Consider the following 27,447-nt stretch of genomic DNA (forward strand, 5'->3'; position numbering starts at 1 on the left):
TGAAACAGTGTGAGGGTCCCCCCAGCCAACCCTGTCCTCAGTCTGACACCCTTAAGCCAGCTTGCCACTCATTCCCAATGCTCCGTGCTTCCTGCTTCTATCCCTGCCTCGTCCATCATCTCTAAATGTCTTATCTTCTGCGGGTAACTCTGACCCTCCTCTCCTGAAACCAAGACACACTAACTAGTTACATAACAGGCTCTCTAACCAAGAAAGGAGACCTTCCTTTAAAACATGTGGCCAGTAAACAATCCTGAATATTTCTCTACTTTGCCTTTTATTTCCCATTCCCTGGCATCATCCTCCCCTCCCACTCAGGGTCATGGCTCTCAGACGGATGGGCCACGGTGCTGGTGACAGACAGTGGGGTTATTTCATACACTAGGGTACTAGGCTCTGGTACAGCTGGCAGGAAGAGAGGTGTAATTATATTGCATCTCAGAGCCACCAGCAATGAATTTCTGCATAAAGGACTAGATTAGCCATGTATTATTTACATCACCATCAATCTTTCCAGCTGGCTCTATTTCCTGTGCAAATTCTCCTCTGTTTATGCGCAAGGCCATGGTTCGGCACCTCTGGTTAGTCTATACAGTGGGGGGGCCCCACAGGGCACCATGCATATTAAACAAGTGGCTGGATTCACCAGGAGCAGGTCATATCCTCCCTTCCTGTTAAATTATATCCTTGGGACTGCAGCGAGCTCACATTCTCACCTAGTCAAGGTGATGCATGCAGGTGTGTGAAACCAAATCAGCAAGAGGAAAGGAGGAATACCTTCTTGGGGGCCTTGCTGGGGGAAACTGAAAAACCTTCTGGGGGAAATTCAGGTGGCTCTGGGGCTCAGGGAATTTCCTTTTTATATTTTTAAGAGCAGAACATAATTGAAGAAGTTTTGCATTTATAAGGTTATTTCCACCCAGTAACTCAGAGACAGAGCTAAGAGGAAAGTCGCCCCCCATCTTACAGATAGAAAAGCAGAGGCCAAAAAAAAAGAGAGAGAGAGAAAGAGAGACAGAAGCAAAGGCAAGCTAGAGGCTTCCTGGCTTGGTCTCTGTGCCAGGATGGAGCACAGGACACAACGGTGACACAGTGTTATCCACCTGGTCACTAGCATGCTTCTTCACAGATGCCCCAAGCCAGGGTGAACTTGGCTCCCACTGGAAACATACATGGTGGAAACATGGCACCAGCATGAATGTCTGGGCCCTCCCACCGCAGCATCCTGTCTCGCCTGTAGCTTTATATGCATCCAGAGAGTGAAGCTGAGGACACTGAGATGTCTCTTCCGGCCAGCCTGAGAGCTTCTGCAGTCCCAAGTGCTGGGTGGCAGTAAACAGCAGGCATTACCGGGAAGGAAAGTTGGGGGGGCTCACTGCCTCCTTGCTCCCCAATCAACAGCACCAGTCACGTCTGATCTCCCTGTAACTCCGAGCTCTGCTCTGGAGTCCCCCAGGTCCCAATGTCTACCATCTCCTGCAGACCTGTTGGCTGGAAGAAACAGGAAAGAAAGCTAAGTGGAGTTAAGCACCTCAAGTGAGTAGCCCCTTTTGTTGCAGGGCCTCAGAATCTAGAGTTCTTCTGTAAGACACTTGTGGGCACGGAAACCAACCCCTCCACCAGGCCCAAGGTTACAGGCATCCCCCTGGGGCGGGCTCACCTGCCGGGGAGATTTGGTCAGACACACAGTGCGCTGGCTTCCTGATGCTCCTGCTCCCTCAGTGGTGTCCAGCAGAATTCGGGTGCTGGGCACAAAGCTCCAGGAGCGCCCAAGGGCAGGTTTGAGCTTCCCGCTGTCCCTGTCTCGGGTTATGTGATTGGTCACCTGCAGCAGGAAGACAGACTTAAAGATCCATATTGTTAGTATAGAGAACATCTATTCCGTACAGATGGGAAAACTGAGGCCTAGCACAGAGAAATGACTTCCCCAAGGCTTCGTAACTTAATAGAGGTCTGGAACTAGAACCTGGGGCTCCTGACTTGCACCCAACTCTTTCCACTAAGCCTCAAGGCCTCAGGCTTGACCTCAAACAGAAGGCAATGGGGCAAATGTCTGGGGAAAAGCAGTGCTATTTGCACATTTCTAAAGGAAAGCCAGTGGTGGGCTTGAGCCTACTATACTCCCAACCCAAAAGACGGCACCCAGAGACCCCGTCCACCCAGCCCTTCATGTCTGGGTCTGTCTGGGTATGAGGGTCAGGCAGAGTTTGGAGGGGATTCCTAATCTGATCAGTCAGCACTACTCTACCAAGGCTAGTCACAGAGGTAAGCAACTAGAGCCTCAGAGCATCTTCCAGATGAACCCCGCAAGGGCAGGGGCTGGGGCCTCTTTGTCATCATCACTGCCTAAGCCAGAACCTGGCACACAGCAGGTGATCACATACATCCAAAGGCCAGGACAGGAGGCCTGGGGACCTTGTATTAGAACAAAAAAAATAGGGAAATAGATCCTCTTACACTGCCAGGGGGTGCACAAATTAGTACAACCTTCCTGGAAATTCGGCGATGTCGTATCTAGACATTTAAAAATACATGTATCCCCTCAGCAATTATATATTTAGGAATTTATTTAGAGGCAATGAGATGTGCAAAGAGATTTAGATATAAGGATGTTCACTGTTTTTTTTTTTTTTTTTTTTTTGAGACAGAGTCTCACTCTGCTGCCGGGGCTAGAGTGCCGTGGCGTCAGCCTAGCTCACAGCAACCTCAAACTCCTGGGCTCAAGCGATCCTTCTGCCTCAGCCTCCGGCATAGCTGGGACTACAGGCATGTGCCACCATGCCCGGATAATTTTTCTATATATATTTTTAGTTGTCCAGATAATTTCTGTTTTTAGTAGAGACAGGGTCTCACTCTTGCTCAGGCTGGTCTTGAACTCCTGAGCTCGAGCGACCCTCCCACCTCGGCTTCCCAGAGTGCTAGGATTATAGGCATGAGCCACCGCGCCCGGCCTCTGAAGTTTTATTTCTAATAGAGGAAAACCAGTAATGACCTAAAAGCCCGACAATCAGGAATTTGTTAGGTCATTATGGAATAGTAAGGGTTGGCAAACTGTGGCCCACAGGGCAAATTTGGCCTGAACACTTTTTTTTTTGTAAATCAAGTTCTATTGGAACATAGCCATGCCCACTTGTTTATGTATTGTCCATGGCTGCTCTCGTGCTATACTGGCAGAGTTGAGTAGTGGTGACACAGACCATATGGTCATAAAGCTTCAAATATTTACTATCTGATCCTTTACAGAAAAAATTTGCTGATTCCTGTGGATCTCTGTGGTATAGGCATTTTAAACAAAATAATATATAGCTGTACAGCCACTCTGGAAAAGTGTGGTGGCTCCTCAAAAAATTAAAAATAGAATTACCATATGATCCGCCAATTTCACTTCTGGGTATACATCCAAATGAAGTGAAAGCAGGGACACAATGAGGTATTTGTACACCCACATTCACACACATACTCACGGCAGCATTACTCACAATAACTAAAAGGTGGAAGCAACCCAAGTGTCCATTAACAGAGAATGGATAAGCAAAATGTGGCAAATATACACAATGGAGTATTAATATTATTCAGTCTTAAAAACAAAGGAAATTCTGACACATGCTACAACATGGATGAACCTTGAGGATATTCTGCTAGTGAAATAAGCCAGTCCCAAAAAGGCAAATACCATATGATTCCACTTATAGGAAGTACCCAGAGTAGTCAAAAGCTAGATACAGAAAGTAAAATGGTTGCTGTCAGGGACTCAGGGAGAGGAGAATGAGGAGGTACTTTTGAGCATAGAGTTTCAGTTTCACAAGATGAAGAGTCACAGAGATGGATGGTAGTAATGATTGTACAACACTATGAATGTATTTAATATTACTGAACTGTATATTTATTTATTTTTTAGAGACAATGTCTTGCTTTGTTGCCTGGGCATGAGGGCAGTGGTGTGATAATTCACTGCAACCTCAAACTCGTGGGCTCAAGGGATCCTCCTGCCTCAGCCTTCTGAATAGCTGAGACTACAGGTGCCAGCCACCACACCTGGCTAATTTTTCTATTTTTTGTAGACATGGGGTCTCACTATGTTGCTCAGGCTGGTCTTGAACTCCTGACCTCAAGCGATCCTCCCACCTCAGCCTCCCAAAGTGCTGGGATTACAGGCATGAGAAACCACACCCAGCCCTGAACTGTATACTTCAAAATGGTTAAGATAGTAAATTTTATGTGTACCACAATAAAAAACATTGGACAAAGATATATAGCTGCTAAATATGAATTTTAAAAAATCTTTTTAAATTTTTAATTATTATGGGTACATAATAATTGTATATCTTTATAACATGTAGTGTTTTGATACAGGCATACAATGTGAATTAAACAAATCAGAGTAATTGGGGTATCCAACACCTCAGGCATTTATCATTTCTTTGTGTTAGGAACATTCCAATTCTACTTCTTTAGTTATTTAAAAGTATACCACTAACTTATTGTTGATTATAGTCACTTTGTTGTGCTATCAAATATTATTCGTTCTAACTATATTTTTGCATCCATTAACCATCCCCTCCTTATCTCCCCCTACACGCTACCCTTCCCAGCCTCTGGTAACTGTCATCCTACTCTCTGTCTCCATGAGATCAATTGCTTTTAATATTTACCTCCCACATGAGTGAGAACATGCAAGATTTGTCTTTCTGTGCTTGGCTTATTTCACTAAACAGAATGTTCTCTAGTTCCATCCATGTTGTTGCAAATGACAAGATTTCATTCTTTTTGTGGCTATATAATATCCTATAGTGTATATTTACAATTTCTCTATCCATTCATCCATTGATGGCCACTTAGGTTGATTCCAAATCTTGACTATTGTGAATAGTGCTGCAGTAAACATGGGAGTGCAGATATCTTTTCCATATACTGATTTTTCCCTCCTTTGGATATATACCCATATGGTCATATGGTAGTTCTATTTTTAGTTTTTTGAGAAACCTCCATCCTGTTTTCCATAATGGTTACACTAATTTACATTCCCACCAACTGTGTATGAGGGTTTCCCTTTCTCCACATTCTTACCATCATTTGTTATAGCCTGTCTTTTTGATGAAAGCCATTTTAACTGGGGTGAGATGATATCACATTGTAGCTTTGATTTGCATTTCCCTGATGACTAATCACATTGAATATTTTTTCTTATGTCCGTTGACCATTTGCATGTCTTCTCTTGAAAGATATCTATTCAGATCCTTTGCCCATTTTTTAATCAGGTTATTTGATTTTTTTCCTATTGAGTTGTTGGAGCTCCTTATATATTCTAGTTATTAATCCCTTATCAGATGGGTAGTTTGCAAATATTTTCTCCCATTCTGTGGGTCGTCTCTTCACTTTGTTGATTGTTTTATTTGCAATGGAGTAACTTTTTAGCTTGATGTGATTCCATTTGTCCAATTGTGCTTTGGGGTATTACTCAAGAAATCATTGCCCAGACCCATCTCCTGAAGCATTTCCCCAATGTTTTCTTTTAATAGTTTCATACTTCCAGGTCTTGGATTTAAGTCTTTAATCCATTTTGATTTGATGTTTGTATATGGTGAGAGATAAGAGTCTACTTTCAGTCTTCTGCACATGGATATCCAGTTTTCCCAGCACCATTTATTAAAGAAACTGTCCTTTCCCCACTGTGTGTTCTTGGCTAAAAATGAAATCCTTAAAGATTCTATTTAAAAACATGGGAAACGGACTGAGAAGGCAAGTTATGTTGTTTTTTTTTTAACAAGGTTAGTTTAGTTAGAAAATTGGTTGAAAGTATATATGCAGAAAAAAGATTTTAGGGAGATATATAAAAATATTAATATGGTTTCTGTGGATGTGGAGATTGATTACAACTTTTAATTTTATATTTAACTACTTTTTACCCTTTCTATGAGAAGCATGCAGACTTTTAAAATACTTCTTCATAAGCAGAAGAAGTTACTTCAATAGCAAAAAGATCCATTTATATGAAGTTCTAGAAAAGGCCAAACTATTGGGGACAGAAAACAGATCAGTGGTTGCCTGGGGCTGGGGGACCTTTCGGTGGGGTAACAAGACTGCACACAACTGTATCCATTAGTCAAACCTCAAACAAGGAGAAAGTTACTCTAAGCGAGTTATACCTCAATAACCCTGACTTTTAAAAAACTAGAAAGAAAAACAAGACAGTCCCTGATCCCCTTGGCTATTTATGGTGCAGAGGTCTAGCTGACCCAGGGAGCTAGGCCATGTTCTATGCTCCTTCCCTAAAGGGCCACTTTGGGCTTCGGAAGCTGCCATTTAGGGGAAATAAAGAGCTAGCCCTAACTAGAAACCGAGTGCGCTGGCCAAGCCTGCTTCCTCACCACCACTGCTGTGCCCAGGTCCCGAGCCAGGGTCTTCAGCTCTCGGGCCAGCTGCATCATCAAGGCGAAGCCTGGGGGCAGAGGAGAGGCAGAGAGAGAGGGCAGCGGGAGGCCAGGGATGAGACCGCCTGGTGACCAGACCCCAGAGCTGGGAGGCGAGGTCATATTCCCCAGAGCCCAGGCTCCACCATACCACTCACCTTCCCTCTGCTGTCCTCCCAGGAGTGGGGAGACCACCGCAGTGACTGAGTCCACGACCACCACCTTCACAGTTCCTGAAGAACTGGTCACCTGGAGGGGTGGGGGAAGCAGGTCCCATGAACCAGCTGGCCTCCAGGGCACACCCATCACAGGACAAGCTTGCTCCTCTATCCCAAACCAGTAAGAAATAACCTCCCCCATCCCAAACACACGCAGGCATCACTGAATGTGATCATCGCAAGGCCTCCGCCCACACCCTCCCACCTTGGTATATATAACAGACTTTACTGAAGACCTGGGTAGAAAGAGAGGGCTTAAATCACAGGCTATCACAAATACACCAAAATAGCCAAATCGTAGGACATCTGATTCAGAGGCCTGTGGCTCCTGGCCATGGACCTCTCGGTGGCCATGTTTCTCCTATGTCCAGCCTCCCTCCATTGGCCTTTTTCCTTCTCTGACTCCCTCCCCTCTTCTCCCTCTTGCTAACTTCCACTCCCAAATTCCTCACTTCCCTGGCAGAAGAGGTTAGCCTTCTCTTTACTTCACTGCCTCCTCCTAGATTGTGTCTCCAGGCCCTCATCTCCCCAGTCTAAAATGTTTCCAAATAAAGGCAGTTCTTCCTCTAAGAGGAATTCCAAGGCCATCTTTCAACCATAATTTTTTGTCTCTATACAATCATTAGCATCCTCCTGGTTTTCTGGGCCTAAATTGACTTGATGCTTCCTTTCTCTTCTCCCTTACTTCTTATATCCAGATTCTCTTTCTACAACATTTTTTTTTCCTTTTATTTCATATGGGTCAAGTCTTGGATATTCAGCATGATCTGCTCTGTCTTTAGCATGTGTTCCTTCATCTTCCAGCTACTGACTCTTGGCCAGTCACCAGCTTGTCTAGGAGAAGATGCCGAAAAGAGAGAAACTAAAACTGAAACGAGCTGAGCCCCACTTCCCACCCCTGGGAGAGTGCGGGGAGTTAGCTACGCTCCCCACAAAAGTTTGGGTCCCTCAGACAGGGGTCTTCCCAAAGGATGAAAAAACAGTAGGAAACAGAAATAAAAATAATATACAGAGCCAAAGATATAGTTTATAAAGTAAAGATTTATGAAGATAGATAAAGCAGGGTGCCTGGAAGGTTACATCTCTTCCTGCGGAAATGCAACTGACTAAAGTTTTACACAGATACTTGTAGCACAGGTACAGGTTTTCGGTTGCCAAGGGCAACGGGATTTACATAATAGGTAGTTTGATTTAGGGTCAAAGTCTTCCAAAAGCCTACTACAGATCCTTCAACTAACTCTATCTAGGTGAACAATGAGTTATAAAATCTTGTTAGGGCAAACTTCTAAGTTTTATGATAAGGCTATTACTTTAGCAAAAACAGAGACATCCTGGCTCTGGTTATTGTGTATTAGAACAAAGATTTTAGAAGTCAAGCATGAGCTGTCTCTTATGCTATTTATTTTAACCACATGGTTGCGTCTGGGCCCGGCTGGGGCAGCATATCTTATGATCAGCTCTTATCTCCGGTGGCCTGTCTTTGTTGATCAGCTCCGGCATGGCATCCCGTAGCTCTAGGCAAGACCTGCTTTGTCTTTCAAAACAAGTGAGAGCCATAGACCCGGATTGCAGTGTCACCTTGGAAAGCAGCTGCTACTGACCATTGAGACTGCCCTCCTGAGGCGAGGCAGCTTTTGATACGCGAACTAACACATTTACATTTTCCTTTAGGGCAAAGCCTTGCAAGACTTCTGAAATCATATCTGTCTCTAAAAATAAATGGGGCATTTCTATAAATCAATATTTCTTAGGCTCAACAGGAGAGCAGGCTGAACTCTCTGGCTACAATTGGATGGCAAGCCCTTTGCTACTTGTGACTATGAAGCTACTATATTCTTCCCAGCAGGACCACTGGATGGCACGTTTTCTATTATTGCATAATAAGTTACCACGAACTTAGTGGCTTAAAACAACATGTTTATTATCTCACAGTTCTGCCACAGGTCATTTGTTGCAGACTGAACCTAAGGGGGCCCCTGTGATTCCCACCTTCAGGTACAAGCCCTTGTATCATCTTGTTCCCTTGAATGTGGGCAAAAACCGAGACTTGCTTCTGACCAGTAAGATGTCAAAGGTGTTGCAATGTCACTCTCTTGATTAGGCTACATTCTATGGCAAAGGTAATGGAATATCACTCCTGTGATTACATTTTTTTTTTTTAAGAGACAAGGTCTCACTCTGTCGCCCAGGCTGGAGTGCAGTAATGCAACCCCTGCAGCCTTGAACTCGTGTCCTCAAGGGATTCTCCTGCCTCAGCCTCCTGAGTACACGCCACCACGTCCAGCTAATTTTTCTATTTTTTTGTAGAGGCAGGGTCTTGCTATTTTGCCCAGATTGGTGTTGAACACCTGGCCTCAAACAGTCCTCCTGTGTCAGCCTCCCCAAGGGCTGGGATTACGTGCGTGAGCCACCATGCTTGGCCCTATTGTTACATTCTTTTATATAAGACCTGGTGTGGCTACTTGCTCTCACTTTCCTGGCCTTGAAGAAGCAAGTGGCCATACTATAAACCCACTGGAAAGGGCCACGTGGCAGGAGCAGTGGGCAGCCTCTAGGAGCTGAAGACAGTCTCTGGCCAACCTGGAACTGAGAAGTTTGCTCAATAAGGTTAGTTCTTATCCAAAATACGTGGTGACTTTGGGCAACTCAATTTCTCTGGCCTTTGCTCTCCTCATGTCTAAAAACTAAAGGGTTTGATTAGATTAGCACTACTCAACATCTCATCTCAACACACTGGTGGGTCATAACCAGCTATTAACTTCCATGGCAAGTATTTGTTCAACTTTGGTATGTTCTAAGGCTTGTAAAAATCATTTTCTTTGTATACAATCCTGGGTATGTCCATGAGAATATGTCATGGTTTGGGGTGAGAGAAAAAGTTTGCGATGAACTATTCTATCTTCAAGGTGTCTTCCGGATCTAACAGTCTACATACCAGTGCACCAAATCCTGTCTAAGCACCTAGGAGGAGTAGCACAGTACCAACCCAATGCCATTCTCAATCCTTTGTCAACAGGCCTGAACATGTTCAAGCACTGGACAGAAATCTCCTGACTTCAGGGAAAGTGGACCCAGCCCCTGGTCCAAGATACACATATAACTCAGTTTTGGACAACTAGCTGTAAGGGGGAAAGGGAAGTCTACTAGTGGGCTCTGGAGAAAGATTTTTCTTTCCTGATAAAAGGGAAGTGGTACAGAAAAGAATAATCTATCTTTCGTTGCCCTGAATATGGACATGGATGTATGAAGACAAGATGCTTACAGCTACAGCAGCCACTTTGCAATCATGAGGGGAAGAACAAGAGAACCAGACCACAACCTAGTGCCCTGATAGTCTGGACCTGGCTGGCAACCTCCAGACTCATAAGAGATAATTACCTGTCCTCAAGGTTCAAGTCTCTGTCAGACAATCTTTATTACTTGCAGTTGAAAGTAAGTATTCCTAACTGATCTCAAGGGGAATGCAGAGATAGATATGACATGATCCTTCCACTTAAGGGGCTTACTGTTCAGCAGGGAAGATGAGCATGTCAGCAATGAGAAATATGAATTAAGCACTTAAGAATTCCATCCAGGAAGTGGCGAGCACAGCTGGAGTCACCAGACTGCACATCTGCATTTCTAAACCGAGTCTTTAGTAGGACACTCGCCCACATACAGATAGCAGCTGGCACGTTGAATAAAGCAAGGAGGGACAGGACAGCAGACTTACCTGTTGGGCCACGGAATCTCGAAGGTCCTGCAGCACATTCAGCATCTGGAAGATATCAAATGCGTGCACCACCTGGATCCTCTGGAGAGCTCCTGCCTGAAAAGGTGGAAAAGAGAAGCAGGGGCTTTGGATAAGAGGGAGTAGGAGGTCGAAGTAAGGCTGAAAAGGAAGAAGTACCTAGATGCAAGGAACCAGGTCCAGGATAGCAAATGGGCTTTGTCTAATGAGCCAGTTTTCACAGCAGGGGCTGCCTGGGTGCTGAGCTGTAAAGTTACTCAGAACTCAGTGGCAAAGAGTGATATGACCAATTAGTGATGCCTGCCATGGGCAAGAAATGGACTGGAAACACAGATGCTGGCTGCTTGCCAACCCTGACTTAGGGTACACAAGGAGTTGGGAGAGTTTCCTGGAAGGATTGGTGAGTGCAGCACCCAAGCTAGGATGATGGCATTAAAGGGGAGGCTTAATGCTGAGCTGTAAAGTTACTCAGAACTCAGTGGCAAAGAGTGATATGACCAATTAGTGATGCCTGCCATGGGCAAGAAATGGACTGGAAACACAGATGCTGGCTGCTTGCCAACCCTGACTTAGGGTACACAAGGAGTTGGGAGAGTTTCCTGGAAGGATTGGTAAGTGCAGCACCCAAGCTAGGATGATGGCATTAAAGGGGAGGCTTAAGAAACACAGGATGTATTAATAGAACAGCAAGTTTCAAAGCACGAACTGACTATTAACCCCAACAGCCCAAATTCTTACAATGGAAGGGATGACGGGGTCTTCTTGGGTCAGAAATCTCAATGGAACCCAACCGTCCTGCCCCCTTACCTGCTCCTCCTCATCCTGGGTTCTAGCCTGAAGTAGCTGCAGGAGGCGGGAGGCTGTCAGCCCTCCACTGGAATCAACATATAGGACGTTTTGTTGCAGGCCATGGGCCACATTTGCAGCCACACAAAGACATACCTGGGTAGAGACGGGGGAGTGGATGAACTTGAACCCTCAGAGAGGGCCTAGAAAGGGAGCTCCCCACCAAATCTTGCCCAGATTCCAGTGACACAAATGGGCCAAGTCCAAGCCCCACTGCTCATCACCCATCTTCTCTCTGTTGAGCTCTGAACCCCTGAGTGCACTGGCAGAAGCTCCCCGAGGGATCCAGGGCTACGCATCCACCTCCCCCAATCCCCCTCGCTGCTGGCGAGGGGATTGTACCTGGGTTTTGCCGCTACCTGGGCCTCCTACAATTTCAGTCACTTCTCCAGTATAGAGACCAGTATCGAGCAGTTTGTCCAGGCTGATGGCAGAAGGCAAAAGAGAGTCAACACAGGTTAGGGAGAAGGGAGGGGAATAGGTACGAAGAAGAAAAGCCAAGACATTCCTTCCAAGCACTGGTTCTGTCTAGAGATGCTTTCAATGTCTCTGGCCAGGAGGCTTCTCCCGGTGGAGCTTTCTTCTGGAAGGAAGGGCATGCCTAAATGTTGCTCCTCTGGTCTCTCCTTATCCTTCCACTCTCAGCTTAAAGATCACCTCTCCAGAGAGGCCTCTGCCTCCTCCTCTCATTCCCCATCTCAGCCCCTTGTGGGTTTCCTTGACATTTCCCATAATTTGCAATTTTTTTAACTTTGAAATAATTATAGATTCATGGGAAGTTGCAAAAAAGTCCCATTATTCTTCACGTGGTTTTCCCTAATAGTAACACCTTGCACTATAAGATGTATTGTACTATAGCACAGAATCACAACTAAGAAACTGACATTGGTAAGATCCAGAGAGCTTATCCAGATCTCACCAGGGTTACTTGCACTCAAGTGTGTGTCTGTGTATATCGTTCCATTTATCACATATGCAGGTTTGCATAAGCACCACAATCAAGACACAGAACATTTCCATCACTCTAAGTCTCCATTGTGCTACCCTTTTATAGCCACACCCCTCCCATTCACCCCGAATCCCTAACCCCCGCAACCACTACTCTGTTCTCCATCCCTGTTATTTCAAGAACGTTATATACATAGAATCATATACCATGTGACTTTTGTCATTGGCTTTTTTTCACTCAGCATGATTTCCTTGGGATCCACCCAAGTTTTGCACGTATGGATAATTCATTCTTTTTCACTGCTAAGCAGTATTCCATGGTATGGATGTCATGGATGTCCCAGTTTGTGTCACCACTCACCCACTGAAGGACACTGTGGTTGTTTCTGCTTTGAGGCTATTATGAATAAACCTGCTATAAACATTTGTGTATAGTTTTTATATCTCCTAGATAAATGTCCAAGAATATAATTGCTGAGTTGTACGGTAAACACATATTAATTTTTTTTTTTTTTTTGAGACAAGAATGTCGCTTTGTTGCCCTGGCTAGAGGGAGTGCCATGGCGTCAGCCTAGCTCACAGCAACCTCACACTCCTGGGCTTAAGCAATCCTATTGCCTCAGCCTCCTGAGTAGCTGGGACTACAGGCATGCGCCACCATGCCCGGCTAATTTTTTTTTTCTATATATATTTTAGTTGGCCAGATAATTTCTTTCTATTTTTAGTAGAGACAGGGTCTCGCTCTTGCTCAGGCTGGTCTCGAACTCCTGACCTTGAGCGATCCACCCGCCTCGGCCTCCCAGAGTGCTAGGATTACAGGCGTGAGCCACCGCGCCCGGCCAACACATATTAATTTTATAAGAAACTCTGACAGTATTTTCTGAAGTGGCTATGCCATTTTACAATCCCACTAGCAATGTATTTTTCACTGATTCAATTTCTCCACATCTTCATCAGCATTTGGTGTTATCACTATTATTTTAGCCATTCTGATAGGTGTGTAGTTATATCTCATTGTGGTTTTAATTTGCATTTCTCTAACAGCTGATGATGTTGAACATTTTTTATGTGCTTATTTGCCACCCACCCGTGCTCTCTGGTGAAATGCCTGTTCATACTTTTGCCTATTTTCTAATTGGATTATTTGGTTTTTTTACCAGTTCATTTTAAGAATTCTTTACATATTCTAGATATAAGTCCTTTGTTGAATATGTGGCTTCCAAATATTTTTCCCATGCTGTACTTGTCTTTGCATTCTCTTTTGCAGAATAAAAGCTTTTAATTTTGGTTAGGTCCAACTAATCAAAATTTTAACAGATCGTACTTTCGGTGGCAAGTCTAAGAATAAGAACTCTTTGCCTAGCCCTAGTTCACAAAGCTTTTGTCCAGTGTTTTGTTCTAAAAACTTGGTAATTTTATGTTTTACATTTAAGCCCATGATCCATTTTCAGTTAATTTTTGTATAAGAGCTGAAGTTTAGGTTTATTATTATTATTATTTTGGCCTATGATGTCCAATAGCTCCAGCACCATTTGATCAAGAGGCTATCTTTCCTCCGTTACACCGCTTTCGTACCTTTCTTAAAAATCAGTTGTGCATACTTGTGGGAGTCTATTTCTGGGTTCTTTATTCTGCTCCATTGATCTAAATATCTATCCATTGGCCAATACCACACTTGTCTTGATTACTGTAGCTACAGAGCAAGTCAACACTGGGTAGAGTGATTCCTCCAACTTTATCTTTCATTTTCAAAGTTGTTTTAGCTAGTCGAGGTAAAACTGGCCTTTCTATATAATTATTTGAATAAGCCTGTCTATGTCAACAAAAAAAGCCTTGCTGGGATTTTGGTAGGAACTATATTAAATCTACAGATCACTTTGGGGAGAACTGACATCTTTGGACTGAGTCTCTCAATCCATAAACACACCATGTCTCTCCATTTATTTAAGTCATCTTTGATCTCTTTCATCAGCAATTTCTCATTTTCAGCATATAGATCCTACACATGCTTTGTTAGACTTATCCCTAAATATTTCATTTTCTTTGAAGCAACTGTAAATGCTGTTGTGTTTTTAATTTCAGTTTCCACATGTTCATCGTGAGTAGAAAGATATGCAATTGATTTTTAGGTGTTGATCTTGTATTCTGAGACTGGGCTGAACTCAATTATTAGTTCTGGGCATTTGTAATTAGTTTTTATTTGCTTGTTTTTGTCTGTCTCCCTCATCTGGCTGAGGAGCACCGTGGGGCAAGGGCTGGGCCCTGTCCCTGTTGCATCCCAGCACTAGCACAGTGCCTGAAACATAGGAGGCGCCCAATAAATGTTACCAGAGAAATGAGTAGTAGAACGGTGCTATCCCTTTTATTTAGTTCCTGCATTGTCAATGCTGGCTGTGGAAGCCTTGGGACAAACCTCAAGACACAGCCAATTCTTAATCCAGGTTCTGTCCCTGAACTACATGACACAGATCACCACCCACCCTCCTACGCCACAGGCTGTACCAACGACTGATCACACACATCCCCTTCCTAACCCTGCAGTCCCCTTCACAGCCTCCAGTCCTGGAAATGGTTCTTGAAGATCTCCCAGGACCTCTCTGTATATGCTGAGCAGCACTTTGGTAAATACCCATCTATGTTAATTCCATGATTACACCTACAGGTCCCTGCCACTCAAAAACACTCCGTTACCAGTCCAGCCCTGTGGCTTGAGATAACTATCTTCACCCCGTCTCTGTTTAACAAGCATCCAGCCTCTGCCACTCCAGATCCCATTCTTCCCACTGAGATAAGGGAAACCCCAGAGTGGTTCCCAGTGTGGTTCCCAGACCAGCAGCATCAGCAACATTTGGGAACTGGCTAGAAATGCAAATTCTCAGCTGCCCCCAACCCCCAGACCTACTGAATCAGAAACTCTGGGGGTCAGGGGTGGAGCCCACATCTGAGTTTCAACAAGGCCTCCAGATGATTTTGATGCACGCTCGAGAACCATTAAACTAGTCATTCTCAATCCTGCCTGTACATTAAAACCACCAGGGGAGTTTTTAGAAAGATGCCTATTTCAGCAGTTCCCAAACTTGTCTGCACATTGGAGTCACCTAGAAGCTTCAGAAAATACTGATGCCTGTGTCCCACTTGGGATTTGGAATGTTTAAAAAAATTGCCCAGGTGATTCTAATGTGCAGACAAGATTGGAAACCAATGGCCTAGACCAATTAAGTTAGGATTTCTAGAGGTGGGAGCCACGCATGATATCGCTTTTCAGGTTTTCCAGATGATTCCCATGTGCAGCCAGGGTTGACTCGACTCTAGTTGGGAATCAATCACATCCTGGGCCGGGAGGATCAGCCTGCATAAGGTGTCCCTAAATCCACCTCCCAGCCCACTCTTCACCTGTGTTCCTGTTCCATGTGTCCTTCTGCCTAGAGGACCTTCCTACCACTATGTCCCCATCACCTCTAACTCAGCACGTCAACAGGGAGAGAGACCCCCAGCCTGCCTCGTGGAGCAGAAATACACCTGGATTTTACCACTGCCTAGAACACAGGTGATTTCCGAGATGTAGCCTCCACCTCTCCCTCTGAACCGCCTTTTAGCCATTTTTTATTCATTCATTCAAACATCACCTGAATGCCTCCCATCTCCTGAAGGCCTTATTCTAAAATGAGGGGACACAGAGGTGAACAGACTCAGCTCCAGCCTGCAAGGAGCCACCAATCTCCCCATTAACATAGCTTTTCCCAAGGTCCACTGCACGCTGTAGCACCCTGCAGGGACTCGCGCTGCAGCTCAGCACTAAAGGCTCCGAGAAGGCTTACAACAGAGAAGCCCGTTTAATCTGGGTTAATCGGGCATTTCTGAAGCTTTTGATAACAGAGCTCCCCTCTCATCAAGTTTTAAAGTTACATCCATTAACTGTCCACAGGACACTGTGAGGAAGGCTAGAAACCTAGTGAGGCATCTTTGATTCTTCACACCCACATCCCTCCTGGTCATAAGGGCTGTCACAGTGCTTCTTGAATACGTCTCCCACTGTCACCTGCCCCAGATGGGACTCACACACCCCACACCAGCACCATCAGAGCTGCTCCTGGCCTCTCACACCCATCCACCCTGCTCACCTCCACCCACTGCCTGTGACTCTACTCTCACAGTGGCCTCCACCTCCGGGCAACAGGCAGCCCAGTTAGAGGTACATTCTTAGACCAACGAGTGTGACAGACATGACCTCAAGTGCTGGTCTGCTGTTTACTGTCTGCGTGACCTTGAGCAAGCCATTTAACCTGAGTCTCAGTTTCTTCATTTATACAACAATGATTTTAACAGTAACGTGCTCATCGGTGGTAGTGAAGGATAAATGAAATAATGGACCCTGAAGTGCTGAGCACAGTGTAAGCACTCAGTGAAAGCACATCTGCTCCTCAAGGCCCAAGGTCCACCTCCTTTGGAGCTTTCCTGAACCCCTCTGATCTCCCCTGCAGGGACCCACTGCACCTGCAGTGCTTCCAGTTTACCACTTGACTGCTCCCTCTGTGTTTGCCAGTTTTATAAGCTCCCCAAGGCCAATCTGCCTCCTGTTAATCACTCCCTCCCTGCGTGCCACACCTCTCTCGTGTTCACCTGCTCTCCTCCTATACCCACTAGACACCTTAAGGGCAGAGCCAGGCCTCATTCTTGTGTGCATCACCTGCACATATCTGGGACTCTGTAGGCACCCGGTGAAGTTTGCTGAACACACCTCACACTGAGCACCCTCACGCTGGCCCTCAGTCAGCGCTTGATGGAGTACAAACTCGGACCCCCAACCAGGGAGAGCAAGACCATGCCATAGGAACCTTGCAAAGGGAGGTGTTATGGAAATAGCAAGGGCCAAACCAATCCAAAGACCTTTGTGGTGGCAGAGTTAGTCATCAAATTCTGTACAAATCGGATGGGAAAGAGGTCGGACTCACTTGGCCAGAAAATACCGGTTGTCTTGCAACTCTTCCCTCCCCGCCCCCAACAACATGGCAGAAGGTAACTGCTCCAGTACCTCAGCTCTCCTGTTCCCTACTGCCGCAGTATGGTGGAGGAGCCCAGTTCTGGGCCAAATACCCCTGGGTTTGGGCCTCACCTCTGTCACTCACTCCTGTTAGCTAAACTCAAGTGGGGTTAATAATCTCTTAACTCATAGGGTCACTGAAGAGATTACCTATTAACTATAGTCAATGCCTGCATGTACCAGGCACTCAGTAGATGTGCTCTTGCCCTATCCTTAATTGAAATGGGAGGCAGGGCCAGAGAAGAGTTACTGTAATCTGCTGAATAACAATGAGATACTACATCTTGTGTTATAGAACCTTCCTTCTCAACCCGGGGTGATTTTGCCTCCCAAGGGACACTTAGCCATGTCTGCAGACTTTTTTGGTGGGGGGGGGACAGGGTCTCGCTCTGTTGCCAGGGCAAGAGGGCAGTAGTGTGTCTCATCATAGCTCACTGTCACCTTAAACTCCTGGGCTCAAGCAATCCTCCTGCCTCAGCTTCCCGAGTGGCTGGGACTACCAGGCATGCCACTACAGCCAGCTAATTTTTAAACATTTTTTTGTGTAGAGATGGGGTCTCACTATGTTTTCTAGACTGGTCTGGAACTCCTGGCCTCAAGCAATCCTCTTGCCTCATCCTCTCAAAATGCTAGGATTACAGGCCTGAGCCAATGCACCCAGCCTGAGACATTTTTAATTGTCACAACTGGAGGGGGAGTAAATGCGATGATTATCTGGCAGTACAGGCCAGGGATGCTGCAAGGCATCCTACAATGCACAGGACAGCCTCCACTCCAAAACATATAATTACTCATCCTAAAATACCAACCGTGTCAAGGCTGAGAAATCCCATAACCTGTTGTAGGGGAAGAGAACTCAGTCCTGACCCCCTTCCTTCTCATCTATCTATGCTGCCCTCACCACTGCTTTAAAAACCTGCTCTCTAGAGACTAAAGCATCAAAAGCCAGGCTGAGAAGCAGCCCCATTCTCCTGCCTCTCACCTTCTTCCCCAAGTACACATACAAACCTGTCAATGCCAGTGGACAGGATGGCAGTGGAGGTCTTCAGTTCCTCATAGAGATCAGCGCCATTGAAGGGGAAAGCTGAGAACTGAGCCAGCAGGACCCGCCTCAGGGCGACCAGGGCCTGCCAAAGGGGCGGGGGCGGGTCAGGCTCCAAAGCAGCCCAGACTGCTCAGCAACGCACCGGCCCATAGGAGCCCAGCCTCATACACCCCCCTGACCCCCCTTAATCCCTGGAAATCCTCTGTTACCCTTGGTTTAGGATGGATATTTAAAGACACCCAGATTTGGAGTATGGAGGTAGGGAGCTCACCTTGTAAGACAAGCCACACTTCTGGGCTACCTCCTCCAGGTCTGCAGAAACCAGGTCCACCACTGAAAACAAAACACGTGTAGCTGATGGGCAGGAAGAGCGGCCCCCTCCCGCAGTTGGTGTTTCCTCATATGTAAAATCGGGTATCAATTCTACCTCCCAGCAGCAGTCTCTGGGAGCCGCAGAACCTGGCCAGGTGCCTGGCACACAGTAGCGGTCCTACCCCGCCTCGGGGCTTGGCTCCCCACTCCCACCCTTCCGGAGCCTCTCCAGCGGCGTGGGGGGGCTGATGAGAGAAGTGGCCCTGCAGGAAGGGAGGGGAAGAGCCGGCAGGCATGCCAGGGCACCGGTGTCGGCCCCCCCGGGGTCTACCCAGGCCGTGTGCGGGGCGCGCGGCTCCCTGGCACGCGCACACGCGGTCACCTGTCTTGATCCCACGGCTCCCCAAAAGCTGGATCATCTCCTGGGTGAGGCCCGGGCACAGTCCGACCCTGAGCACGCCCATGCTCCCCGCAGGCCGGGACAGCCCGGGCGGGCTCGGGGGCTGCCCGCCACGTGGGCATCCGCGGGGGCCTCTCCAGACGCCCCTCTCCAAGCCTTTCTGAAGTGGCACTGGCGTGCCAGCTGTGGGAGGAGCGGGCGGCGCGGAGGGTGGGGGCCGTGGGGGCCACCCGCCCCCCGGAACCCGTCGGGACTCCAGCGCCCAGGGCCCTCCAGCCCGGGCCGCGCCGCCGCTTCCGGGTTCCAGGCTCGCGCGCACGGCGTGGGCCGGGCCTACAGCGCCACCTGCCGGTCTCGCCGGGCAGAGCCGCGCCCCTGGCCCCGGGTCCCCTTCCGCTGCCGCTCGCGAGCCACGACCCCCTGCGCGCCCAGCACGCGATCCATGGCGGCAGCTAGCCTCCACCTTCTTCCCCAACACACACACGGGCCTTCTAAAGACCTTCCTATGTGCCAGCTTCCCTTCCAAACGCTGGGGACAATCCCCTAGCCGCAGGGAGCTTACTTTACGTGTTAGGGACAGACAATGAAAAGGAAGCAGACGAATCAGATTATTACAGACGGTGTGACAGCTGCTAAGAAGCAGCAAAACACACGGAGGGCACCTGCTTCTCTGTATTTTCCAAAAGTTTTTTTTTTTTAAATGGGTGGGAAACCTTTGGGCATATAGAACACAAAAGAATATGATCTGGTATTCGTAAATGTCCTTTGTTTTGCCTTGTCCACTGGAAGAAATAAAACAACTTTACATGGTTATCCCCTCACATACCGATGAGGGAGGTGCTATTTTAATCCTTATTTCACAGATGAGGAAACTGAGGCTCAGTGAGGTTAAATCATTGGCAAAGGTTACACAGCTAGTGAGCACAGGACTGGACTCCAAACCACACCCTGGCACAAAGCTCATGCTGCTTTAACAGCCCCGTCCCACCCTCTGAAGTTGTACATGTTTTCCTACTATAAAGTGGGTTCCTGGAGAGCACAGATCACGTGTGGCCCATCTTTGTGTCCCTCTGCAACACCTGCCATTGTCACGCAACACATGAAAGGTCTCCAGAGTGCGGGTGTGGCACATTCAGAATTCCAGCAGTGAAGCCTGGTCATACGTGAGCTCTGAACCCCTGTGGACCATCTGGGCTTTCCCTGTGCATACACAACTGGACACAGCACGGTTTGCTGCCTCTGGTTTCCAGATGTAGAACCTCAGCATCTATAGACAGTTTCCCACCCCCAGAGACCCTTTCCACGACTGCCCCTCTCCCAGAGCTCAGCCGCCTCCCTCCATGCCCAGGTGCCTTTTTCTCACCATCCTTCTCTTCCTTCCCTGGGCAGCACACAGGTGTTAGCATTTTTGAGATCTTCAGAGAAGGACAGGGCTAATGTAAACACAAAGTATTAAAGCTGGAAGGGGCCTAAGGGGTCATGAAGTTTGTTCCAGGGCTCTACCCACCTTGTGATGCTGGCCCTTGGTCCCTGCGGCCACGAGCGAGCCTGGCAGCAGCAGCCTGCAAGCAAGGGGAGGCTGGCCTCTAATTGTTACACTCTGTCATGATTATGAAGTCAGCTCATTGTACCCCCATCCCGCCCAAACTAAGGGTGGGCTCACTGCCCCTATAGTTTCTCTCTGCTTCCTGTCAGCTTGGTTGTCCTGCATGGTGACGGCTGTGGTCCCAAACAAACCAGGTGGCATCAGAGGCAGTCTGTAAAATGGGAGATGGGGAGCAGGCCATAAGGAAGAAAGAAAACCTCAACGTTATGAATGTACTCGGTCAACTGCCAAAGCCCTTTCCAAACCCCAAGTCTATGAACCGGACAGTCACCACCAAAGGACTCCCACTTTCCACAAGAGGCAGTTTGGCTAATTTCTTGGAGCAAGATACCATCAATCTACCGTAAGACACAAGTCCAGTCTTTCCTCCTTTCTGAGGCTGGAGCTGGGGGGTGGGGAGAGAAACTTAAAGAAGCCTCACTTCCTTAACTTGTCACAACCCAGTCCCTGGACTCCCAGGGAAGACCAGGTGTGCAGGTTGGACCTGTCTATGTATTCCTGAGCTCCAAATGAGTTCTTGCAGGCATGCGGACCTCCTACTCCAGGAGGCCTTCCTAGATTAATCAGTTTTGTGGATGTGCTCCTCATCCTGCTTTGGCTGCGGTCCTTGTCACCACCCGCCACACCCCCACAGCTCCTCGCCCTCAGACCTTTTCACCTGCCTGATACATTCCCCAGAGCCTGCCTGCCTGTAGAGTAAGGCTTCCCTTTCCTCCTCAGTGAGTCTTGGGTTCCTCTGCTTCATTCCACAAAACCCTTTGAGCACATGCTCAAGGTGTCTGGCCCAGCGTTAAGTCCTGAAGCTCTGGAAAGCACAGTTCCTGCCTTCAATGAGCTCCTAGTCTTGTGTGTGGAGGTCAGGGGATGGGGTCAGGTAATAATGAGAGTGACACAGCATGGTCTGGTAAGTGCTGTGACAGGACGCCTTGAGGAACCAGAGGGTTTAAGAGGGGCTTGGTATACCTTGGGAGACAGTGCAGTTAAGGGAGGCTTCTTGGAGGTGGTGGTATTTTAGCTGAATCTCCAGTGAAGGGAAGCAGTTAGCAGGTGAAGGGGTGGTGACGCAGAGCATGAGGGCTGAGGGAATGATATACAGGGCATTGTCATGGTGTGTGACCTGTACAGTTACACACAGCCCCCCACACTTAGAAGGGGCCTGTACTTAGTTTAATGCTCTGCTGTCACTGTCTTGAAATTCTTTTTTTTTTTTTTGAGGCAGAGTCCCACTCTGTCACCCTGGCTAGAGTGCCGTGGCATCAGCCTAGCTCACAGCAACCTCAAACTCCTGGGTTCAAGCAATCCTTCTGCCTCAGCCTCCCAAGTAGCTGGGATTACAGGCATGTGCCACCATGCCTGGTTAATTTTTTCTATACATTTTTAGTTGTCCAGCTAATTTCTTTCTATTCTTTAGTAGAGACGGAGTCTCGCTCTTGCTCAGGCTGGTCTCAAACTCCTGAGCTCAAACGATCCACCCACCTTCGGCCTCCCAAAGTGCTAGGATTACAGGTGTGAGCCACCTCGCCCGGCCAGAAATTCTTGATTTTTGAATGAGGGGCTTCACAGACTATGTAGCTGGTCTTAATTATATGAGAGGGACATGGTGTCCATCCCCTAAAGGGTCTGTAAGTAAACAGATATGGCTAAAGTGACAGATGCTTGTAGGAAACTTTATGGTATTATGGGAAAGTCTTGGGCTAGGGGCCTGAGTTCAAATCCAAGTTCTGCCACTTAGATCTATGGCCTTAGACAAGTTAAGATCAGGGACCCTCAGTCCCTTATTTGCACAACGGGGCTGACACCCAGCCAGCAGAGCTGTTTGAAGATCAGGAGGACAGGTCCAACATGGAGCCCGGTGCCCAGTGGCCTTCTGTGCCCATGTCACCATCGGCATTTCCAAGAAGTGAGTCTGAACTACGGATTCATTAGGACAATCTGAAGTATAAATGACATCAACACCCAGACCCACCAGCCTACAAAGGGCCTTGGTGGAGGAATCATTTATTCCAAACATCCACCGAGGGCTAGCATTAGGGGCTCCGGGCTGATCCGGATTTCTCAGGAGGAGGTAGGTCGATGGGGCTGGAACTCAGGGAGGGAAAACTTGGCCCATCAATCAACTGTGATGTGGGAGGCTGGCCTCGAGTAAGGGATCCACATTCGGTGGATTTTGACCCACTGATGGGTCAGGAAATCCTTCTAGTTGGTGGAGACCAGTGTGATAAAAATGAACTAAAATAGAATTGGCAATTTCAGAGCCCTTCACGCATACAGTAAGTATTGGATTGGTGCACTTCATCAGTAAAAAAATTTTAAATAGTAGGGAGTCGTGCACAAGGTTTTCCTTTGTAATAGCAAAGAATTGGTAAAATACAAATATCCAAGAAATGGAAAACCATACGACAGTTAAACTGACTGAACCAGAGCTGCATGTATCAATATGGATGAATCTAAACCCACTGTTGAGTGAAAAAAAGCAAGTTGCACATAAACACATACTGAATGATACCTTTTATTTATATAACATCTAAAAACTTGAGAAACAGCCTGGGCCCCAGGCCTGCTCTGGGCGGAAGGGGCTGGGTGGCCTCCTTCATCTGACCCACCTATCTCCCCTCCCGCTCCAGGAAGCCGATGCCGATGGAGGATTCTGAATGCAGCTCCGACGACACCACCATCTCCCAGATCTCATCCACCTTGATGAAACCCATCAAACTGGCCGTCACCCAGCCCAACAGCAGCTTCTTTGCAGGGATGCTGGAAGGGGAGCTGAACAGACTCAGCTTCTCCTCAATGGTCAAGACTACAGAAAAGGGGGACCTGGCCCTCTGCACCCAAGCTAAGCCCCACATGACCCCCAGGGGGCTGCTGGACCTTGACAACCCTGAGCTGGATACAGACACCTCCTCAACACACTCGGAATCCTCTGTGGTCGTGGATGTGCCGGAGGCCCCCTTCATCTGTGAACACACCGTCAGCGATTCCACAGCAGTGGTGCGTTTCCTTCGCTCACGCATTCAGCTGAGGCTTACTGTGCCGGGCGCTCAGCGAAGCTTGGCGGGGAGTGCGAGGATGCCTACCACCTGCATTCTGACCTCAAGTTCATGGTTTAGGCAGGCAGAGAGGGCATGTCTGTAAAGAACTCCAGTGCAAGATAGAAAGGGCTTGATGCTGTAGGAAAAGTTCAAATCAAGTGCCACCAGGAATTCAAAGGGAAAGAAACATTACTTCCAGCTGCAGGAATAAGTTTGGTGGCTTGGGGTAATATTTGAGCTGGGACACGGAGGTAGGATTTAAACATGCGGAGATGCAGGAAAGGCATTCCATGGAGGGGCTGACCCTAGCAAAGGCTCCCAGGTAGCAAAGTGGGGGAGGAGATGAGAACCCTCATTTGATCCCAGCTCTTAATCTAGGGCTCCTCGCACTTTCATCACTCCACCTACAGATCACCTATCATCTTGTTAAAACTGAAATTCCTGGCCTCATACCTAGAGGGTCTGGGGTGAAGCCTGATAGTCTGCATTGCTAACAAATTCCCAGGTGATACTGCTGCTGCCAGTCCAGGGGCTACATGTAGCACTGCCCTCGGCTATGGGAAGGGGAAGAAAGGGGAGACGTGGGGGAATGTCATTCTGGGGTCATTTTCCAGAGGTCTTCCAATGTTAGGCTATTTATAGAATTTTCAGTAAGCAATAGGGAGCAGCTTTGCACAAAGCTTTATAGTAGGCTGGGTGCAGTGGCTGACATCTGTAATCTTAGCACTCTGGGCGGCCGAGGCAAGAGGATTGTTTGAGGCCAGGAGTTCGAGACCAGCCTGAGCAAGAGCAAGACCCTGTCTCTATTAAAAATAGAAAAAATTAGCCAGGCATGGTGGTGCACACCTTTAGTCCCAGCTACTTAGGGGGCTGAGGCAGGAAGATCACTTGAGCCCAGGAATTTGAGGTTGCTGTGAGTTATGATGATGCCACTGCACTCCAGCCTGGGCAACAGAGAGAGACCCTGTCTCAAAAAAAAGAAAACCTTTGTATCAGGTGATAGATATAATCTGAGTTGTATTTTGGCTTTTTTATTTTTATTTCATTTATTTATTTTTTTGAGACAGAGTCTCACTCTGTTGCCTAGGCTGGAGTGCCGTGGCATCAGCCTAGCTCACAGCAACCTCAAACTCCTGGGCTCAAGCAATCCTCCTGCCTCAGCCTCCCGGGTAGCTGGGACTACAGGCATGCGCCACCATGCCCGGCTAATTTTTCCTATATATTTTTAGTTGTCTGACTAATTTATTTCTATTCTTAGTAGAGACGGGGCCTCACTCTTGCTCAGGCTGGTCTCAAACTCCTGGTCTCAAGCGATCCTCCCGCCTTGGCCTCCCAGAGTTCTGGGATTACAGGTGTGAGCTACCACGCCCAGCCTTGAGTTATATTTTAGGAACACAACCCTGGAAGCTCCATTGTTGGATGGCCTAGAGCAGTGTTTCTCAAAGTGTGGTCCCAGACGGAGAGTGTCAGCATCACACGGAAACCTGTTAGAAATTTAAATTCTTGTCTCTCCCCACCACACTTGGGCCTACTGGATCAGAAACTGTGGGGGTGGGGGCCAGCAATCTACATTTTAACAGTTCTCCAAGGTATGCTACTGCACACTAGAGTTTGACAACCACTGGCCTAGATGGAGGAGAAACTGAGAATGAGAGCAGATAGGAGACAGCAGGTTCAGGAATCTGAGTCATTATAAAAACTGCCTGAGATGCCTAGCCGGGCTTGGCAGCCATTATTGTAGTATAAGGTGTATGGGCTCCAGAGCTATAGGTTTGAACCTTGGTGCTATCACTTAATTGCTGTGTGACCATAGCCCAGTCACCTGCCCTCTCTGAACCTGCAATCCCACTTGCAATGAGCAAGGTGAACAAGATGATCTCTAAGGTTCCTCTCAACTAACAGTCTAGAAGAAATATGGAATGAGGGTGCACTGTAAGGTGAGCAGGGCTGCCCAGGGAGAGCAGTACATGCCGTGGGGCAGGGGGTTCCACACCGAGTGTTGCAGTGCCTCCTACCTTCCATCAGACCTGCCTGAGCCCAGCAGGAGCAGGCGATGGGAGTGGGGCATTCTGACCCCAGTTGGGGTGGAGGGTACAGGAAGGACAGGAGAGGTCTGAGGAAGCCTTGGGGCTCTCTTTCCCCTAGATTTCCTGGACCTATGCCTTGGGCAAGCAGCAGGTCAGTTTCTACCAGGTCCTGTTACAGGAGGTGGCCAAGGGAAAAGATGAGTCACCCAAGGCAAAGAATCGTCCGTGGATCTTCAACAAGATCTTGGGCACCACCATCAAGCTGATGGAGCTGAAGCCTAACACGTGTTACTGCCTCACTGTCCGCGCAGCCAACACAGCGGGGGTGGGCAAGTGGTGCAAGCCCTACAAAGTGAGCCCTGGGAGAAGAGGGGCTCTGGGGGTCAGGGAGGGGAGTCTGAAACCAGGGAACCGGGGCTCTGGAGGTTGGGAACACCCCTGTACCCCCACAACTCATCTCCTTGCTAGGCTGCCTTTTGCCTGGGCCAACGAACATCAATACCAGCCTGCTTTTTTTCTGTTAGGTTTAAGGATTAAGCTACTCTGGGGCCCACTAGGAATGCAAACTAATGTATTCATTCAGCATCACTATAATGCTCATCTTCCAAAGCCACTGGGTTTTGGATCCGTCAACCTAATAGCAATAATGATGAGGGGGCTGGGAAATCAAGGGCATTGAAAGAAACAGAGGGAGGACAGGCTAGAGGGGGACGGAACAGGAACAGCCTGCAGGTGGGCAAGGCCCAGGGGACAGGCCTGAGCACAGGTAGCCCTTTGGTTGGAAACCACACAACTGGGGAGGCACAAGTTTGAGTCATACCTCTTTGGACGTGTTCCCTGTGTCAAGGCTAGTTTGGATAAGGCTAAGATCCCACGTAGCAACAAAAGAGCGTGACAGAGATGAAGAGAGAGCCAGGCTCAGGTCTGGGTAGGAATTCTGAGGGGTTTTCTTGTTTCACTTCAGTTTGCAACTGTGGCCACTGACTTCAACAGCTTCCCTGAGAACAACCCCATCCACATCACCGTGCAGCGCAAGGAACCCCAGCGGAAAACCGTGTCCATGGGGCTGAAGGAGATGCGAAGGCTAGAAGATCTGGAATATCTATTTCCCTACTAAGAGTGAGAGCCCCAGGAAGCCCCTTATCTACCTTCAGCTTTGGCCCAGGGCCCTCAGGAACCAGCACTATGCTAGGGAACCGCTGACCAACCTGCCGGCCCAGGCCTGGCAGAGTGGTACTGGAACCCCACCCCTGGGCTGGGGCCAAGGTTGGACGGGGGCCCCATTCACCTGGAGACGTCTCAGGCCCGTCCAGGCTCAGCCACTGCCCACACCTAGGTTTCCTCTTTCCCCAGGTCTGGGCTGGGTCCAGGTCCCCCATTAAAGAAGCACAAGTCATCCAGCATCCCAAAATTCTGCCTCATGCTGTGGACAGCGGCAGATGGGCCAGGACCACGAGTCCAGACGAGTGGGGGGGGTGGAAAACAGGGTGGTTAGCCAGGCGCGGTGGCTCACGTCTGTAATCCTAGCACTCTGGGAGGCCAAGGCGGGAGGATTGCTCAAGATCAGGAGTTTGAGACCAGCCTGAGCAAGAGCTAGACCCCGTCTCTACTAAAAATAGAAAGAAATGATCTGGACAGCTAAAAATATACATAGAAAAAAATTAGCCGGGCATGGTGGCACATGCCTGTAGTCCCAGCTACTCGGGAGGCTGAGGCAGGAGGATTGCTTGAACCCAGGAGTTTGAGGTTGCTATGAGCTAGGCTAAAGCCATGGCACTCATTCTAGCCCAGGCAACAGAGACTCTGTCTCAAAAAAAGAAAAAACAAAAAAA

General features: G+C 47.9%; 2 protein-coding genes across 3 annotated transcripts; one reads left to right on the plus strand and one right to left on the minus strand.

The window, feature by feature from the left end:
- Positions 1-258: 258 nt before the first annotated feature.
- RAD51D (RAD51 paralog D) lies at positions 259-19,251 on the minus strand. Of its 2 annotated transcripts, none has more exons than XM_045525487.1 (10): positions 18,933-19,251; positions 18,510-18,571; positions 18,202-18,320; positions 11,547-11,628; positions 11,166-11,300; positions 10,341-10,436; positions 6,569-6,659; positions 6,369-6,439; positions 1,661-1,843; positions 259-1,491 (listed from the first exon to the last, which is right to left on the minus strand). In XM_045525487.1, exons 1-10 carry the CDS (start codon positions 19,012-19,014, stop codon positions 1,408-1,410), a joined length of 1,005 nt encoding a protein of 334 aa, XP_045381443.1. In that variant the 5' UTR covers positions 19,015-19,251; the 3' UTR covers positions 259-1,407. The 2 variants fall into 2 exon arrangements, with proteins under 2 accessions (XP_045381443.1, XP_045381445.1); XM_045525489.1 differs by having other exon boundaries at positions 1,661-1,825; positions 18,933-19,231.
- Positions 19,252-20,555: 1,304 nt separating this feature from the next.
- FNDC8 (fibronectin type III domain containing 8) lies at positions 20,556-26,732 on the plus strand. Its single transcript, XM_045526992.1, has 5 exons — positions 20,556-20,603; positions 20,691-20,899; positions 23,181-23,547; positions 25,734-25,967; positions 26,580-26,732. Exons 1-5 carry the CDS (start codon positions 20,556-20,558, stop codon positions 26,730-26,732), a joined length of 1,011 nt encoding a protein of 336 aa, XP_045382948.1.
- The last annotated feature ends 715 nt before the right edge of the window (positions 26,733-27,447 follow it).

Source organism: Lemur catta, chromosome 15 (assembly GCF_020740605.2).
Source record: "Lemur catta isolate mLemCat1 chromosome 15, mLemCat1.pri, whole genome shotgun sequence".
NCBI lineage: Eukaryota > Metazoa > Chordata > Mammalia > Primates > Lemuridae > Lemur > Lemur catta.

Excerpts from the sequence above, each read along its gene's own strand:
- RAD51D (XM_045525487.1), bottom strand. The coding sequence starts at position 19,014 with ATGGGCGTGCTCAGGGTCGGACTGTGCCCGGGCCTCACCCAGGAGATG. Across the intron at positions 11,629-18,201 it reads CTGTCCACTGGCATTGACAG|CCTGGACAAACTGCTCGATA; the intron begins GTTTGTATGTGT and ends TTCTGCCATCAG. Across the intron at positions 1,844-6,368 it reads ACCTGGGCACAGCAGTGGTG|TCTGTCTTCCTGCTGCAGGT; the intron begins GTGAGGAAGCAG and ends TGGATCTTTAAG.
- FNDC8 (XM_045526992.1), top strand. The coding sequence starts at position 20,556 with ATGATTATGAAGTCAGCTCATTGTACCCCCATCCCGCCCAAACTAAGG. Across the intron at positions 20,604-20,690 it reads CCATCCCGCCCAAACTAAGG|GTGGCATCAGAGGCAGTCTG; the intron begins GTGGGCTCACTG and ends CAAACAAACCAG. Across the intron at positions 25,968-26,579 it reads AGTGGTGCAAGCCCTACAAA|TTTGCAACTGTGGCCACTGA; the intron begins GTGAGCCCTGGG and ends GTTTCACTTCAG.